The sequence below is a fragment of the Mauremys mutica genome, chromosome 1, assembly GCF_020497125.1.
Source record: "Mauremys mutica isolate MM-2020 ecotype Southern chromosome 1, ASM2049712v1, whole genome shotgun sequence".
Classification (NCBI taxonomy): Eukaryota; Metazoa; Chordata; order Testudines; family Geoemydidae; genus Mauremys; species Mauremys mutica.
This window is the reverse complement of record NC_059072.1, coordinates 305178773-305195384: the sequence shown is the minus strand read 5'-3', so window position 1 is coordinate 305195384 and position 16612 is coordinate 305178773. Positions and strand designations below refer to the sequence as shown.

At 37.2% G+C, this 16612-nt stretch overlaps 1 protein-coding gene across 3 annotated transcripts in view; it reads right to left on the bottom strand.

Annotated features, from left to right (window-relative positions):
- The window catches only part of LRCH1 (leucine rich repeats and calponin homology domain containing 1), a 247150-nt gene that overhangs the window by 43248 nt on the left and 187290 nt on the right, over positions 1-16612 (bottom strand). For 2 of the 3 annotated variants that reach the window (XM_045013584.1, XM_045013592.1), the window contains 3 exons: positions 15338-15385; positions 14575-14647; positions 8947-9051 (listed from right to left, as the gene is read on the bottom strand). In XM_045013584.1, coding sequence (XP_044869519.1) covers positions 8947-9051; positions 14575-14647; positions 15338-15385 — 226 coding nt within the window. The remainder of the gene's footprint in view (positions 1-8946; positions 9052-14574; positions 14648-15337; positions 15386-16612) is intronic. The other variant, XM_045013603.1, reaches the window with a different exon arrangement.

The following is a 16612-nucleotide window of genomic DNA, read 5'->3' as shown; positions in this document are numbered from 1 at the left end:
TAGCCTAACCTGGCCTGAGTCTGGTTCCTGACTCATGGTTCTGATCTCCAGTTTGACTCCTGCTTCTGATCTCCTGGTATCCTGACCCAGCTGACTCTTGACTTCTGTCTCATAAGTGCAGACTTGCTCCCACTATTAGGTCTGGCTGCCCATGATCTGACCATGACAAACAGTTTCTTCTGTTATTCACCAAGTAGTTAGATATGTATTCCTGGAGAGGAAACGGGGTCTAAACATTGGCAAATAGAGAAATAGTGGAATCCAACTGGATTTAAGATAATAAATAATCGTAACAGGACTGTCTTAGGGACAGCTCCTTAAATGGCTTCTTTTAAGTAACTCATTTAATTTTTTTTTTCAGTTTTCATAGGATTTAGTTAAGGTTGCTTACTTTGCCCAACTATAAACTGTTGAGGTTATTAAGTAGTAGACAGGCTTCATTTGCTCTTGAACTATTTTGCCGATACATAAACAGTTTTAAGTATCTAATAAGATACTAAAACTGAATTCACAATAATTTTGGGAAATAATATACTTTGGTCTTAACCCAGAGGCAGTTTGCTCTCAAGGATGTAATTGTTGTTAAACTCTCTCCACAGAGAGACATACACAAGAGATCGTAATAGTAGTAACCAGTTTAATTTGTGCTCAGCCATTTGATGGTCTGTTTAATGTTTTCTTTTCCTTTCTTTAATAACAAAATAGCTGTGGTTAATAATTGTGACTATGTTGTATGTTCTTTTCTTGATAATGGTGTCCTCTAAGGTATGTTAAAGAACACCTGTGACTAAACAGCAGGAGCCACACTCTTGAGCCGGCAGGAAGAGAAACAATTAGTAAGAGCTGGCCTACCATTTCATGTTTCTCTAAACCACCGACACTGGGGGTCGTGACCCCTCAGGGAGTTGTGAGGTTATTACACGGGGGTCACAAGTTGTCAGCCTCTACCCCTACACACTGCTTTGCCTCCAGCATTTATAACAGTGTTAAATATAAAAAAAATGTTTTTAATTTATAAGGGGGGAAGAGGGGGTTCACTTAGAGGCTTGCTGTATGAAAGAGGTCACCAGTACAAAAATTTGAGACCCACTGCTGGTTTTCAAACTTTTTCCATTTGTGAACCCCTAACATATTTCAAATGGAGGTGCGGACCTCTTTGGAAATCTTACACATAGTCTGTGGACCCCCAGGGGTCCAAGGACCACAGGCTGAAAACCACTGCTCTAAACTAAATATGTTTAGTAATTTTTCAAAATAAAATTGTTTGAAGTCCAACAATTTAAAACTACTTTCAATGCCAATGGGAAATGAAAACTACAAGTGAACGCTTCTAAACCAAATACAGCAACTGCCAGTGACACCTATTGGTAAGAATACAGAATTAAATTATTCTTTCTAATTGCATAATACAAAAGAAAGGTACAATATGGAATAAAAATAGTAGTTATTGCTTTACTACTCAAATTAATTATTTCATGCTAACACTATCATTTTTATTTAGGTTTGTTTTGAATAAATGTTTTAACTTTTATATCAATTTTCAAATTATGCCAAACACTAGGAAAAAATGGAGTGTAAGGAAAGTTCAGATAAGTTCAATACAGGATGAATGCATGTTTGCATGAGGCTCAATGAAACTGAAGGATCAATAAACTAAACTGTATCCTGGGATCTTCTCGGTCCTTGACAGATTTGCTTATGTATTTGCATTAAGATCTTGGAAGAAGAAAAAAAGAGGTTCCTGCATGAGATATTTTTTTTGAAATCCCAGAAAGGGCTCATGAGTTGTGTTCATATATGTCATGATGATATTAAAGTGACCAAATGAAATCTTTGCTTGGACCCAATGGCTGAAGGAATAGCTTGCACTGCTCTAGATGAGATGACTGCAGTGACTGCATAGTAAAATGCTTTATTAAAAATAATTATTTCAGGAAAAGCCACCAACTAGATGGTGGCAGAGCCTACTAGTTAAGCAATAAAAACCAGCTCATCCAAAGATCTGTTAAAAAAAACACCACGACCATAATTTAAAGAGCAGCGTAGCAAAACAAGGCTCCCACATTTTCAAAGTCTATCAGGGGGATTTAGCCACATGGCTTTCATTAAACTCCATGGTTGTTCTGTGGATAAATTCATGTACATCATATTTAAAATCCAAGGATAACAGATCACAAGCTAGTTATCAAGTGCTCCCTATGAGATATCCACAACAAAACAAGAGATATGAAGAAAAGGAAGATTGTGTTTTTAACAGTAAGTTAAAATGAAATATAGTATTCCTGTATTGAGCCAATTTTTAAAATTGTTCCTAATGTTATAATAAAAAAATGAAAATACCTTACTACATTTATTAAGAATTTCAGTTAAAAGTGTTAAGTAATTATTTACATTTCAAATTAGTAAACTTACTGTAAAACTTAGAATAAAGAATACTTAAAATTCTGAAAACTATTTAGATGTGTTGTATGTTGTATGTTCCCTATAATACCAAGGAAAATAGGTAAATACACACACACAACCAAATAAACATGCACCGCCCACCCACACTGCAACAGCAGACTTGAAAACTGTTGTCATCTCCATTCCAGTTTCAACAGCAGCAACACTTCAAAGAGCTCTGTACAAAAGGAATCATGCCAACGGCCACTGTCGTATGGTTTGTGTTTGAGTCTGCATCTATCTTGGAAATTTTTATCATGGTCTTCAATCATTCTAGCCTTGTTTATCTTGCTTATGTGCTGTGCTGAACTGGCATGCACCCGCATGAGAGAGAAACTGAACTTTCTCCAGTCCCATATTGTAATGAGGATGTATTAGACAAGAACAGGAGAAGTTCTGAAAGGAAATACTGTTATGGGTAAGACTCGGTTTACTGTCTGTGTACTGTTATTCTGATGTGGAAATGCAAGCCCTGTGAAAGAGGATACTCATGTTTGGTCTTTGTGGAACGACTCACCGCTCTAGGTACTATTTCTGAATATGATCACTGTCTAGTTTGCTATAAATTACAAACCCTAAACACAGTGAGGTACACCTCACATTTATGCATTTTTGTAAATAAATGTCCATGAATCGCAAACATTTGCCTATGGAAAGTAACTGTCAAAATTATTCATTCAGTTTGACTTATTCATAAGACATACGTTCTACCTATGGGAAACAAACAAAAACATATAGGAAATTCCTTCTAAGTGTAATAAACAAACAGGTTAGTCAATTTGGAAAACATACACAAGCAAAATAAATTAGCAAGTGAATAAGATATTCACTATACAGTAGAAATATTGGAAGTAAAGTGTTCTAATTCAGGATGTTTCAAGAATATGGAATATACTAGTTATTCTGCATTATACATTTGTTCCACCAAGGGGAGCCCACACCACACAAATGTGTGCCTCAGAAGAGAGTATTTCTTCAGATCAAAGTACAGTAGTTGCCTTTGTTGGCAATTTTTTAAAATGTAAGTGAAAACAAATTAAATTAGCAATAATACTTAGTCTAATCCACAATATGTGACTTGCATTTAGTCTCTTTGTTAAAGGTCAGACTTCCAGTTGACGATTTCCATTTTCGCACCTTCAGTACATTGTAGGAACAGTTTTGTACATGCAATTATTTGCAGGCAAAGTTTAGGACATTTAATACTGCAAGTACTTAACTTGCCAGCCCAATCAAGTACCTAGATGTCTGAATGAGCAAAAAGGGCACCTGCAAATACTTGTGGTTGCAAAAATGCCAGGGCTTGTAAGAGGCCTAGATAAAGGAAGGCTGAAAACTTGAAAATAAGATTCTATTTCTCGTGATCAATTCTATTCAGATTTCTTTAACTATATATGCTTCAAGTGGATATGGAATATGTGCTTCTTATATAGTAAAGACACATCTGAATACCACTGAGAGACGATTCAGTGGTTAGGGAACTTAGAACTTATGAGACCTGAGTTCAAGTCCCTGCTCCTCTCCAGACTTCCTGTGAGATTCTGGGCGAGTTACTTAGTCTCTCTGTGCCTTAGTTCCCTATCTGTAAAATGGGGATAATAGCACTTCCCTGCCTCATATGGATGATGTGAGAATAAACACATTTTGTGAAGCACTCAAGATACTACAGTGATTTGGGCAGGGGAGAGGAGAAGGAAACTGTATAAGTACCTAAGACAGACAGACCGTACAGCAAACTTTCAAACACATCAACATAGGAGATAAAAAACATCTAACAAAAACATATTGTTCTAACAGTTTTAAGCATTAATACTAATATTTGCAGTTGGCTTAAAAGCTATCTGATTTGAAATTGTTTCAAATGATTATGCTTATGCTTGCCTACACTGTTCTCATTTTATTATGACAGTATAATTACACTGGTAGCGCTAGGGTAGCGCAGATCATATTACCTAATTAATTCCTATCAACAAGGATAAAAAAAAACACATCTAGAGCTGGATCCCCAACTGGGGTAGTCCACTAAACTCAGCTGAGTTACACCATTTTACAATGCCTGAATATGTGACCTATCAAGTTTGATATATAAGTCAGCAGGCTGGATTCTTCACTGTCCTGTGTCTTTGTGGTCCTTTACTCCTGAGGAAAACGAGTGCAAAGTGGGTGTAATTTGTACACACAAATCAGAATGATAGCCTTTGGATGACAGCACCAAATAAAAATGATAGCATCTTGCCCCCATTTTATGAAAGAACTTTGACATATATTTCTCCCCCAATATCCATAGATTTCTTCAATGATCCATATGTTCTTCAATGGAGCAATTCGCCACAATCTGTTAATCAGGTTTTATATGATGTAATTGCCAATATTTTTAATGTTTGATCATTGTCTCTTAGATGTTCAGAGACTGAATTATCTTAGTGGGAAGGAGAGAGGGCTGAGATTATGTAAATAACATTATTTCATACATTGTAAGTATTGTAATAAAATTATTGTAGAAAGGTTTTACAGAGGTTAATATTTAGATACACTAAAATGTTAAAAATTGACAATTTTTAAGAAGATTCTAGTTCAGCTTCAAGGTGCAATTTCTATCTTTTGTATTCTCGGCTCCCATTCATTTCAATGAGTGACACACACATGAAACCAAATGCAGAACTTGATTCCAGAATCATAGGGGCCAACTTTCTCCAGCGCCGGTGGATGCCTGTGCCCACCCGCCGCTGGCCCTGCCCCAACTCCACCTTTTCCCTGCCCCTGGCCCCGCTCCCATTCCAACCCCATCCCCAAAGTCCCCGCCCTAACTCCGCCCCCTCCCTGTCCCTATTGGATCCCTTCCCCAAATCCTCGCCCCCGCCCTGCCTCTTCCCCCAGAGCGCTGCGTTCCCCCTCCTCCCCTGCCCTGTGAATCAGCTGTTTCCTGGCGCAAGTGCTGGGAGGGAAGGGGGAGAAGCAGGACGCAGTGGCACAATCATGGAGGAGGCAGAGGGGAGCTGCAGCAAGGGCGGGGAGCTGCCGGTGGAGCACCCACGGAGTCGGCGCCTACGTCCAGAATCATTAACAGGAAGAAACTAAGTTCTCTTGCTAAAAAAAAAAAAAAAGCACACCAAAAAAAAGCCAACTTCAGGATGATTTCTACCTCTGAGTCTATAAGCAATTATAGATTTTTCATTATCTCTAGTACTTTATTGAAAGACTAGTAGAGTTGAATAAGTAATCTTCAACTTAGGAAGTACTGTGTTAAATGGAGAGGTATTATGTTCTATACTTTAATTAAGCATGTGGAGACTAGAATTGTAATACTGTTCAGCAGCTTAGAGTTTAAAGAATTTGAATTTGACTTCAAACCACAGAATTCTGTAAATGACATGAACATTGGAGGCACTGAACATAATGAACAATGCAAGTCAATTCAAAGGATTTGGATAGTTTAGGAGTTCAGGCTAGCAGATAGCAAGTGCTGTTCATTTTAAAAAAATACACAATAAATTTGTTTCCTTTTCCCCAGACAATCTAGAGTTTATGTGCTAAATAGAGCAATCATCCATGAATACTGCTGGCTGTCCAGGTCACTGTACGACTGGAAGGGTGCAACATAAGGCAAAAAATGGCAACAGGCCTCAAGAATCTAAGTGATGGTAACAGGGTCGCATTCACCTCTTGCAAGTGCCCCCAGACGAGTGTGTGTGCGCCTGCACTCTCTCTCCCCCTCTGGCCGAGTCACACACAGTCTGTCTGTGTAATGAAAGCAAAGCAAAACCCCTTCCAGGGCACAAGTCCAACAGGCGTCTCTCTCAGTTCCCTCTGTAATGTCTCCCACAAGTTGTCCCTGCTCAGGGATAGAGCAGTGCCCCTGGTGACAAAGTCTTTGCCTTCGTAGGGACTTTCTGGCCACAACTCTCTAGCTGGGCCGCTGCAGTTCAATTCCCACCTCTGGGGGCACTTCAATGTCCAGGCCACTTCCCCCAGCCCTGGACCTGGGCACGCCCACTACTTTGATGCTCTCACTCCCCGGGCCACTTCCCTACAGCCCAGCACCATCTTCACCCTTACCTCAGGATCATGTCCTGAAGGGAGTACCAGCAACCAACTCAGGGCTCCTTTTTGCTCTCCCTGGCTTCTGGCAGCACCACTTCATCTGAGGTCCTGCAGCTCCCTCAGCCAGCCACACACCATCCATGCTCCTCCAGTTCTAGCAAGGAACTTGCTCTTACCCTGCAGTTCTTCTTATACTGACCTGCTGGGCCCTGATTAGCTGCTTCCCACACAGCTTGGAAGACCTCTCTACTGCCCTTTTCTGGGGCAGGGTGTGACAGGGCCACAAGGCCTCCAGCAGGCGGCCTCAGGGCCTAGTCCACCCCATCACAGTTATGAAGAATGGTTACGACAGTTAGCAAATTTCTTTTCCAATGAGAAAAGTGTTTATAGGCTTTTGCTTGTTACTAGAATTCCTTTTATTCCTAAGAACCATCAAGTCTGATTTTCTTCAATAATATACCAACTGTCCATCCTTCTCATACAAAGAAAGATCTGTTGGTAGATAATTCAGGTGTTTTAAGTATTGCACATCTGTCAAGGTGGCCAGCTCTTTTTTTCATTTCTCACACTCTACCATGTGAACTATGGATGAGGACTTGTAATGATGGAATAGATTTTCCCAATATTGGAAAGGACCAGGAAGCCTTGTCTGACATTATCTTCATGATCCATACTAACTGAGCTTGCATCTCTTAGAGAGTGAAAAAAAATGCTAGCAAGGTGCTAAAGATGCCAATATTTTAGTTAAAAAGCTATCAGATCACCTTTTAGTGCTCCATCTCCATTTAAGTCAGAAGTGCAGGATTTCAAACTGTAAAGAATATTTGCTTACAGACTGCACTTAAATATAGTTTTTCAACAATGTGCATAAATGGTGCCACCAAATGTGTTCTTTCAAAAAACAAAAAAAAGTCTTATTCTTTAGCCTCATTTCTTAAGTTTCAGTTTTATAAGCCAGACAAGTGGGAGTACTTGGCTGATGGATGAATGGTCAGAATAGATTTCTTATAGCCAGTTTCAAAGAGCTCAGCATGAACAACAAATTATTCATATATGTCCCTTGTTTAGCATTCAGAAGAACACCTGCTACATCATGTTCACTTTTTTTTTTTTGGTGTGTGACAGCATTTTCATTAAAAAAATGTTAAATTGTAACATATGGGCACATCTTGTATAAGATTCAGTTTTGAATGACCATCACACTTTTGAATGTCTCAGAATGTGACAGCTTTCTGAATGGCCTTTTTTTTTTTTTAATAATGCCAGTGATTATTTTTCTAATTTTTCATTTTCAAGGAAGCCATGTAATATTAGATTTAACTAAACAGCAGACAAAACAAAAAATACTTTATGCTACCATTATGTAGAGCATTCAGTGCATTGGATCCATTATCAGACATGCCATACAGAATTATAATGTCCTCAGGAGAAAAGCCATATTAACATTTTTATGTTGTGTCCCAGGCTATGGGAGCTGCTTCAATCAAAACCGCTCAGACTCAACAGCTATATACATAGCCGTGAACTTTACTGATGTCTGCACTGCAGTGGATCCACTGTGTACTTGCTAACTTCCCCAAATCCTGTTCCAGCACACACCAGGTTCAGACTGAAACGTGGGAAGTATTCTCGGGTGGGGGATGGGAGGGGAGAGTATCTTCTTTGTGGTCAAAAATCTGGAAAGTTCTTAGGAAATCACATTTAGTCTGCTCTTTGGTTAAAGAGATAAAAATTAAGAACTGTTCATTTTTGGTCAGTGCTTTGTTTGTTATGCATTGTGACAAATTTATCATATATGCTCTTGAATATTTCTAAAATCTCAGGTACTTGCAAATGTGGAGAGAGATTGTCTTCTTGGCACACTGTGATGCTAACTAAAAAAAACGTTCAGTATCTGAAAAATACAGCATCAAGTCCAGCACAAAAATTCTATGTAATTCTCTTATTCAGCTCAAGTGACACTGGAAAAATGCTTGCACAGCAGCTATTGTTTTCAAACAGTCCAAGGATTTTGGCTGGAAACAAACTAAAACTAAAGGAAGTTCGACTGACCTACCTATCTATCTTTTTTACTTTGATTTCACACTGTGAAAACACTGCTTTATTTACTAAAATATTTCTAGCTCTCCCTTCACCTCTGTTGAAATCCCTTCTTTGGAGAAGGGGATGCTGATAAGAATGCTGTTCAGTTAAATATCTTTTCGTTGGCTTAGTAGTGACATAATGATCAGATTTGGTTTTCCTGCATTTTCTGCTCATGGACTTCTTAGACTGCGTACTCAACATTCTTATACACTAATTAACATGTACCATCTGAGTCTTTTGGTTTCTAATCCATAAGTTTTATTACCCATTATGACAAGCATATGGCTGAACGTCCTGCATCTTTAGCTGTGTAGGGAACGTGGCCAAACATACAAATTATCTGAAAACATACAAATTAAATATGTACAGATCACCTACCATTGTCACTGTCTCCTTCAGATGGGATACTGTAGCTATAGTTGTCCCATGTTTGAGCCTGTGTAAGTTTGTTGAAGGAGATAGGAGGAAGAGTGAGGGGTGGGTCTGTTGCAGGGGAGTGAGAGCCAGTCCAGATACAATAGCATACAGACCAGGAAAAACCACAGGGGTAGCAGCATTTCATATATGGTATGAAGATTGCATGGCAATGAAGAGGATGCCATTCAAATGAGATTAATATAAAATGTATAATTTTGGAAGAAAAGAATGGAAGATGGTGTACAGAATAAAAAGAATGAAAAATTAAATGTTAGTATTTGTAAATCATACATTATATGTGCAGTTAATGCTGTTAATCTTAACAAGATTACTACAACATAGCACTTTACATAATTATGTTTACAACCAACTCCTATGAAGAAAAAGTACCCATAGATTTCATACTGTAGGCTAAAGAAAGGAAGCCCCGACTCTGTGAATTGATGGGTAAATTTATCATAAGTGCAGCTGCAGAAGTAAAAACATAAACCAAGTAGAAAAACATTAGGAAATAAACATGTTATATATTTCAGGTTTTCAGTGTTAGAAGAGCACTTTTTCCACAGAGTGGAATAAACACAGTTTAACAAAATTGTTAAGATTTTCCTGGGAAAGTTTTTATTTCAAGAATATCCATTTCTGTCCTGGATATACTAGTAGTAGTTCATTAATCCTTTGGTTTTCCTTCTATCCTGGAGAAAATCCCATGATCCTCCTGACTTTATTCTTTCCTTCTTCAGCTGTCATCTTCCAGCTCAAGCAGCACTATTTCTTCCCTCTCATTAACTTCCTCTTCCACAATCCTAGCCACCTATTTGCCTACCTTTGATAACCCTACTAAAGTCCTCCCCTCTTCTGCACTCTTTTTCTTCTTTGCACAAGATCTTGCAGACTCTTTCAAAGAGAAGAATGGCAATGTAACCTCTCTCCTCAACACGATCTTCCTTGCTACTACTTTTCTTCCTCCTTGTTTCTCTTCCTCCAGTTATCTATAACAAGACTTCTCCCCTGTGCTTCAAATCCCTCCACTAACCTCAGCAATCTCTTCGCTTTCCACCTCCAACCTACACTGTCCCATTCTCTCCTATCTTGATTACTAGAAGTTCTTCCTCTCTAACTTCCCCCAAACCCACACTGCCTCCCCACCCTATGGTCCTTACAAATCATAGCTGCTAATGATCATCATCTTTTGTCCACCACTCTCACCACCTCATCCCCCTCTTTAAACCTTTTATTGGCTCCCTGCTTTCCACCGTGTACAATTTAAGCTTGGGGCCCTGATCCTGAATGAGGTCTTGATGCTATTACAATCACTGCCATGTTGCCTTTTTGAATGCCAAATTGTAATCCTAATTCAATTGAAATAGATGAGTTGACAGTACCTCATAGAAATCTGGATTCATTATAAACATGAAAACTAGCAATGATCTCTACCAGTTCAATGAAAAGTTATTTTTTAAATATTAAAATGGAAAGAAGGCAAAAATAAATAAAGCCTCAGTAAAAAGCCTCAGTCCACTCCAAATAAAGCTACAGGCACTGAAAGAAAAAGAATTCATCCTTTCTGGAATCTGACAGATTAACCAGAGTAGTTAAAAATAATACCACAACCACCACCTTCTTTAAATCATTAGGTTTGGCTGCTCTTAGTGTTCTGTTCCTTAGAACGTGTCTGTTACAAACCTCAGTTCACTCTGCTTCTAGCTATTCCAAGCTCACTTATATCCTGTGGGATAAAGAGCCAGCTGCATCAATGAGTCAGCAAAACCTACCTAACACACTTCCAGTAGGATCAACACCTGCTAAAACAGTACATGTCTGAAGCAATATTGCCAGCACTGTCAGTCTCATTTGTCAAAAATGATTCTCATGAGTTTCCAAAGTACACATATCTCAGCCAATTCACTTCCTGGGAAGAAATTAAACATAACAATAAATGAGAGGATGTAGAGTTACTATTTTTCTAACTAATGAATAAGAGAAAAATAATTACTAATTGATTCTCTTTGCAACTGACATAAAAAAAATGAGTTTCCAGCACATGTCCATGCAAACTAAATCTGCTTTAATGTGCTAGAGCTAACAAAATGAAGGGACTTGATAACAGATGTGTATTTCAGAGTTTTGTTTCAATTAAATAATTAACAGTCGAGTCTTCATTTTCTGTGGAATTTCTACTGCAAAAGGCCTTGTATCTTGATTTTTTTTCAGTACCGAGTGTAGCTTTTGAGGACACAAGCATTGCTCCTCAGTTAGGCTTGCAAGCCACTCTGTTCAGTAAAAGTCATGAAAGAAAAACTAAGTAAAAATGGTACAAAAGTAGAAATGAATACTTTTGAATACTGCAAAGGGTATTAGATGGTGTGGGTACATCCAACCAAGTTCTGAGTAAAACTAAGGTTTTATAACGAATGGGATGGCAAAAGGTTTAGGAAATTCTCAAATGTATCTACAATAGCACCACTATTACTAACAGTGCTTTGAATTATTTGAAAATCAAGAGTAAATCATGAACTGTTCTGAGATATTCTTGCTCAGAGTCTGAAAGTGTTTCCAAGCAGCAGAATTATTGTTAAAAGGAAATTCATATTACTTATTTCTTTACAATATTCAGTCATGTTCCCAATCACTAGTGTGAATTAGAGAGATCCGCTCTTCAAAAGTGTATACATAAGAAAGACTAATTCAAAATGCACTGAGTTTCTCCTTTTAACTTCTGTATAGCAATTTGACCCTTTTTTTAAAAAGGGTATACACCAAAAGGTCAAGATAGCATATTCATTACCTTCGAAAAACATTTTCTTTGGATACCTAATTAGGCATCATGAATGGATTTTTCCTCATGTTTTGGCGAGCCTTAAAATGTGGGTATAAAAAGAACTTTTACTCACAAACACAAATCTAGTATGTGCTGACAGAGAAATCTAAGTAACTGTGGTTTATCCTCTGGAAGCAGGCTTTGTGCATGTACTTCAAAAAGCTGGAATCATTACCAGAAGTCTAGTACTCTGTTTATTTTTACCTTTCCTAGAGACATAAATCACTATGACACAGTGAAATAATATTAAATAGAAAGCAAAACATTAATTTTAAGTAGAATCAATTAAGAAAAATAAAATATAAACTCTGAAGGGCATGTTTAAATATATTTTTCTTGAAAGTCTGCCCCCTCATTTTTCCCCTCTGGTATTTTCTTTTCTATCACATATCTTTCTTATTTCTGTTTTTGTTTTCCAGAGCAAGATTTATACATTTTGGTTAGAATCATTTAAAACAAATCTTGCACTGTTATTTAAAGAAAATTTAATGATCTGCTCCCATAACATTTAAATTGTAGCAGTAAAGGACTAAAAAATCGTTCAAAGTTTTTTGTTTTATTTTCTCCCATGAGGCCACATATTACTTAAATAAAAAAAGCTATTAAACCTCAACTCTAAACTGAACTGAAATCTATAATATTAACTTTACTGGTGCACTCAGCATGTTTGGCTTCCGAGACCACCTCTACGGGAATAAGGATGTAGGTAATTAAGAAGCAAACACTGTCTGGAAGGGTTTAGATTTGTACATTTGTACAAGCAAACACTGACTGGTGGAAGGGTTTAGATTTGTACATTCTTTAAGAAGGAAAAAAAGCTTGAAAAGTACGATGGCATTACCTGCAGAAATTACAGATGTGTCAAGTCAAAATACACACAAGGTTCACCAATAGGGCAGGTATCTTCACAGCTACACTGTTTTCAGCTCTAGTGTGTGGATAAACCACATTAAAGGACTAGATTTAATGCCTTTATGAAGCACTTTCTTTCTGGGGGGAAATGGGATAGGCGAGGTGAGTAATTTCCAAGGTGTCAAATTTCACTTGTAATATTTCATCACAGCACGCTGGGTTACAGTGCATGATCACCTAAAGGCACGTCTTCACTATGGGTTAAATCAGTGATCCAGCAGGCATCAGTTTAGTGGGTCTGGTAAAGACACGATAAGTCGATGGGAGAGAATCTCCCATCGACATAGCATGATGTAGATACCACTGTGAATCAATCTAAGCTACGTTGACTTAAGTTATGAATCTTTACCTAAATAACAAGTGTAACTTAGGTCAACTTACCTCATTAGTGTAGACCAGGCCTCTCACACTAATGTTATATCATGGGAAAAGACATTGAGCCTGATTCTGATTTTACACCAGCATAATTCCATTGTTTTACACTGTTGTAAATCAGGAGTAATTCAGTTGAAACCCATGAAATGACACTTGCAAAACTGGTGTGAGCAAGATCAGACCTATTAAGTAAAGCACTATGCAATAATGACTTTCAGGTTGTCTGTTCAATATTATATGAAAAACAACAGAGATATAAGGGCTAAATTACTTAACATATATACAAAAGAAGAGGTCCTTTTTTTACATACTGAGTAGACAGGAGTGGAGGGCATTGATATGTTGGCATATATTTAAAATTAACTGAAGCAGGAAGGATACACAGGAATGCTTGTACTTTTCAATTTGCAAAGCTTTTAAGCTTGGTTCTGAACAAATCTAAAACTTTTGGGTATCCTGGTTAAGTTGCATACCTTTCCCATAATCTCAACTGAACGGTGAATTTAAATGCTCTCAATAATGAAACCATTTTGGTTCAACAACAATTTCTTTGTTTCATTATCACTTTTTTTGGTTTTAATAAATTCTAAGGGTACAATTTCTTATAATTCATTCAAATATGAAAATGTGCTGCTGTTGCTGAAATATTTCATTACGAAAGCTACAAGCTTGTAGTGGTTTACCGGCATTCGATTAAAGGTATTAGTGGTGAAAGAAAGAAACCACAATTACATTTTTAGGAAGCTGAAATATATTTAAAAAAATCTAAGCCATGATCTACTTCAAAGACAATGTGAGATGACTTCTAATATTGCATATTTCAGCAAACAAAAGATAAAAACAATGTCATCCTACATCTGATCCCATTTTAAAAAGAGATTGTTCATTCTTAATACCCTAGCAATTAAAATTGGTTTATATGAACACACTAATTAAAATGTCAATGATTATGCATTTAGCACATCACAAATTCATTCTACTACAGACTGCAGCTATGTTAACACCTAATTTGATATTTACACATACTCCTATAGAAAAACTCATGAATATATTTTCAGAGCAATGCACAATAATTACCCAAATAAACCTTGTTATCATATACATTTATTTATTCACAACTTTAAAATGTATCTCTATGTGTCAGCCAGGTGAACATAGGATTTAAATTGGTGCATCAGGCAGATATATGGCGTTTTTATATATGAAAAAAATATGAGGGATGAAAACTGATCGATATAAAATGTGCTGAAAAGTTAGTACTTCTACTGTACTTTTTTCAGTGTTTTTCGGACAGTGTTTTTGCCTCCTTTCTTACTAAATATATATCTATTGTAAGTGAACAGTCACCACAAGTAAGCACAGGCTTAAGAACTAAAAAGAGACTTGCTGATTCCTGTTGGATGGGGATAAGATAAGAAATCAAAGGTCCTTGAGTTTGCTGGAGAAGAAGCCCTATTGTAATTTATTCTCTCTCACAATCTTACCTGACCGTGGCTTCAGGCCAAAAGGAGCTGTGTTGTTTGTAGTAGGAGATTGTGTGGGAGTTTTTTCCTTACTCTGTGTGTTTCAAGATAGATATGAGTAAGAAACTGTACATCTCAGCACAATTGTTTACACAAAATATAGAGGTTCAATCATGCAGCATTACAATTATTTCCCCCAAACTGTTAACATTATAGGCTCAAATCCTGTAATCCTAATTCACTCTTTATTCCATCAAATCTCCTGGTGACTACAAAGGGGATTCTGACTGAGTACGAACTGAGGGTTTTTCCCACTGTTCTATCTTCATCTGATTATTTTTCAGTTTTCTTTCACATTATCACTTTAATATTACACAAATATTTCACATGAATAATAATTCATCACTATAGTGCAGGATTTTAGAATGAATAAGAAAAAACACTCCTTCCTTACATACATTCTGTTCTTCCATTGCATCAATACCCTTCCTTGCCTAACTGCTTTGTCTAATGTATTGTGAAATTCTGCGGAACGAAAAACAGCACAAATCCAAGCAACAAAAACCAGAAAAGGGGATGTTACTTAGACACCTCAGAGCATCTTTCCACCTTCCCCTGGACCTTGAACTGGGTCTGCAGATCTATGCAGGAGGAAAGGAAGGAGTACAGCAGTGGGTGGAAGACTATGGGGGATAAACACTGTACCCTTCTGTACCATGGAGAGCTAAGACTGGAAAGATAGTACATTATAGATTGACACACACAAATACCAGTAGTATCTCACCTCATTGTGAGAACTGCATCCTCCTATATTCCAGACAATCAGATCATTCTGCATGTTTGAATAGAAATAAAGTGATTCAGTAAGTAAATTTATCATACATTAAAGAGCATTTTGTTCACAAGTAGTTTTACATTGCCATAGAGAGAGATTTAGAGAACCTATGCCATCCTACCCACACTTTCATCAAGGAGAATTAGAGTGAATAGGTACTTAAAGTACAATCCTAAACTAATAGGAATAATATTTATCATTTATATAATACTCTTCTTCTTCAAAGACTAGTTAACCTTTCAGTGAAACAATTCTTTTTCTTGAAGAACACATGTACACATTTCTATTCTTAAACGAGCTAGCGACAGTCTCATTAAAACAGAGGAAACTTTGAGTTTATTAAATTTTCCTCGTTTAAAACAGAAATAAAAGTAATTTGTAGACTTTAAAAAATAATCTAGCACTACGTAAGTTGAGGGTTATATTTGATCCACAAGTTATAACATTTTAATACAGAGTTCATGGTTCATGGGTAGAGAGGTCAATATTTCAGAGTGTTCTATGAAGTTCATAATTTAAACAAGCACCAAACAAAACTATTTTAATATAGATTTAAAGATTTACCAAGAGTCAGTTCTACAATAATGGTACATAATCAGACTGACAATGTATGTTGCATATTTCACAACATGACTTACAAATACTAACATTGTATCATTTATATGTAAGCCAATGGGCAGATACACCAGCTATGGAAGGTAAAATAAAGGCCAAATCACAGTTCAATGCAACACCTTTTTCTCAGGGCCAGTTTTATTATTGCAAAAGTTTTGGAACAAACATAAAGCAGAATACTTAGTGGTCCCAACCACTAAGACTGCTTCCAGCTTTCAGCAAGCTGGGATGGGAGAAGACACACCTTTCCTCCCTGCATAGCCTTTCCTGTGTACCTCCTAGGCCTCTTGTCAAGTCTTCATGAAAGGACTTCCCTCAGGGTTTTAATCAACCCTTATCTTCTCTAGACTGAATAAGAGCATTCTAAGTCGATAGACCCCTCTTCATGTATCCTGCCTGGAGACAACAGCTTTCAACAACCCCCCGGCTAAAGCGGTCTATGTCCTTGTTATCCTGGCACTACCTGTTCAACAGGCCAGATCTGTTACAGTATATAATAATCATGCTATATCAAAAAAGTCACTTTCATAACATTGATATGTTGTGACACATGCTCTGTTAATATCACTAATACCATAAGAAGTTTGAATCTGTACACAACACTACTGA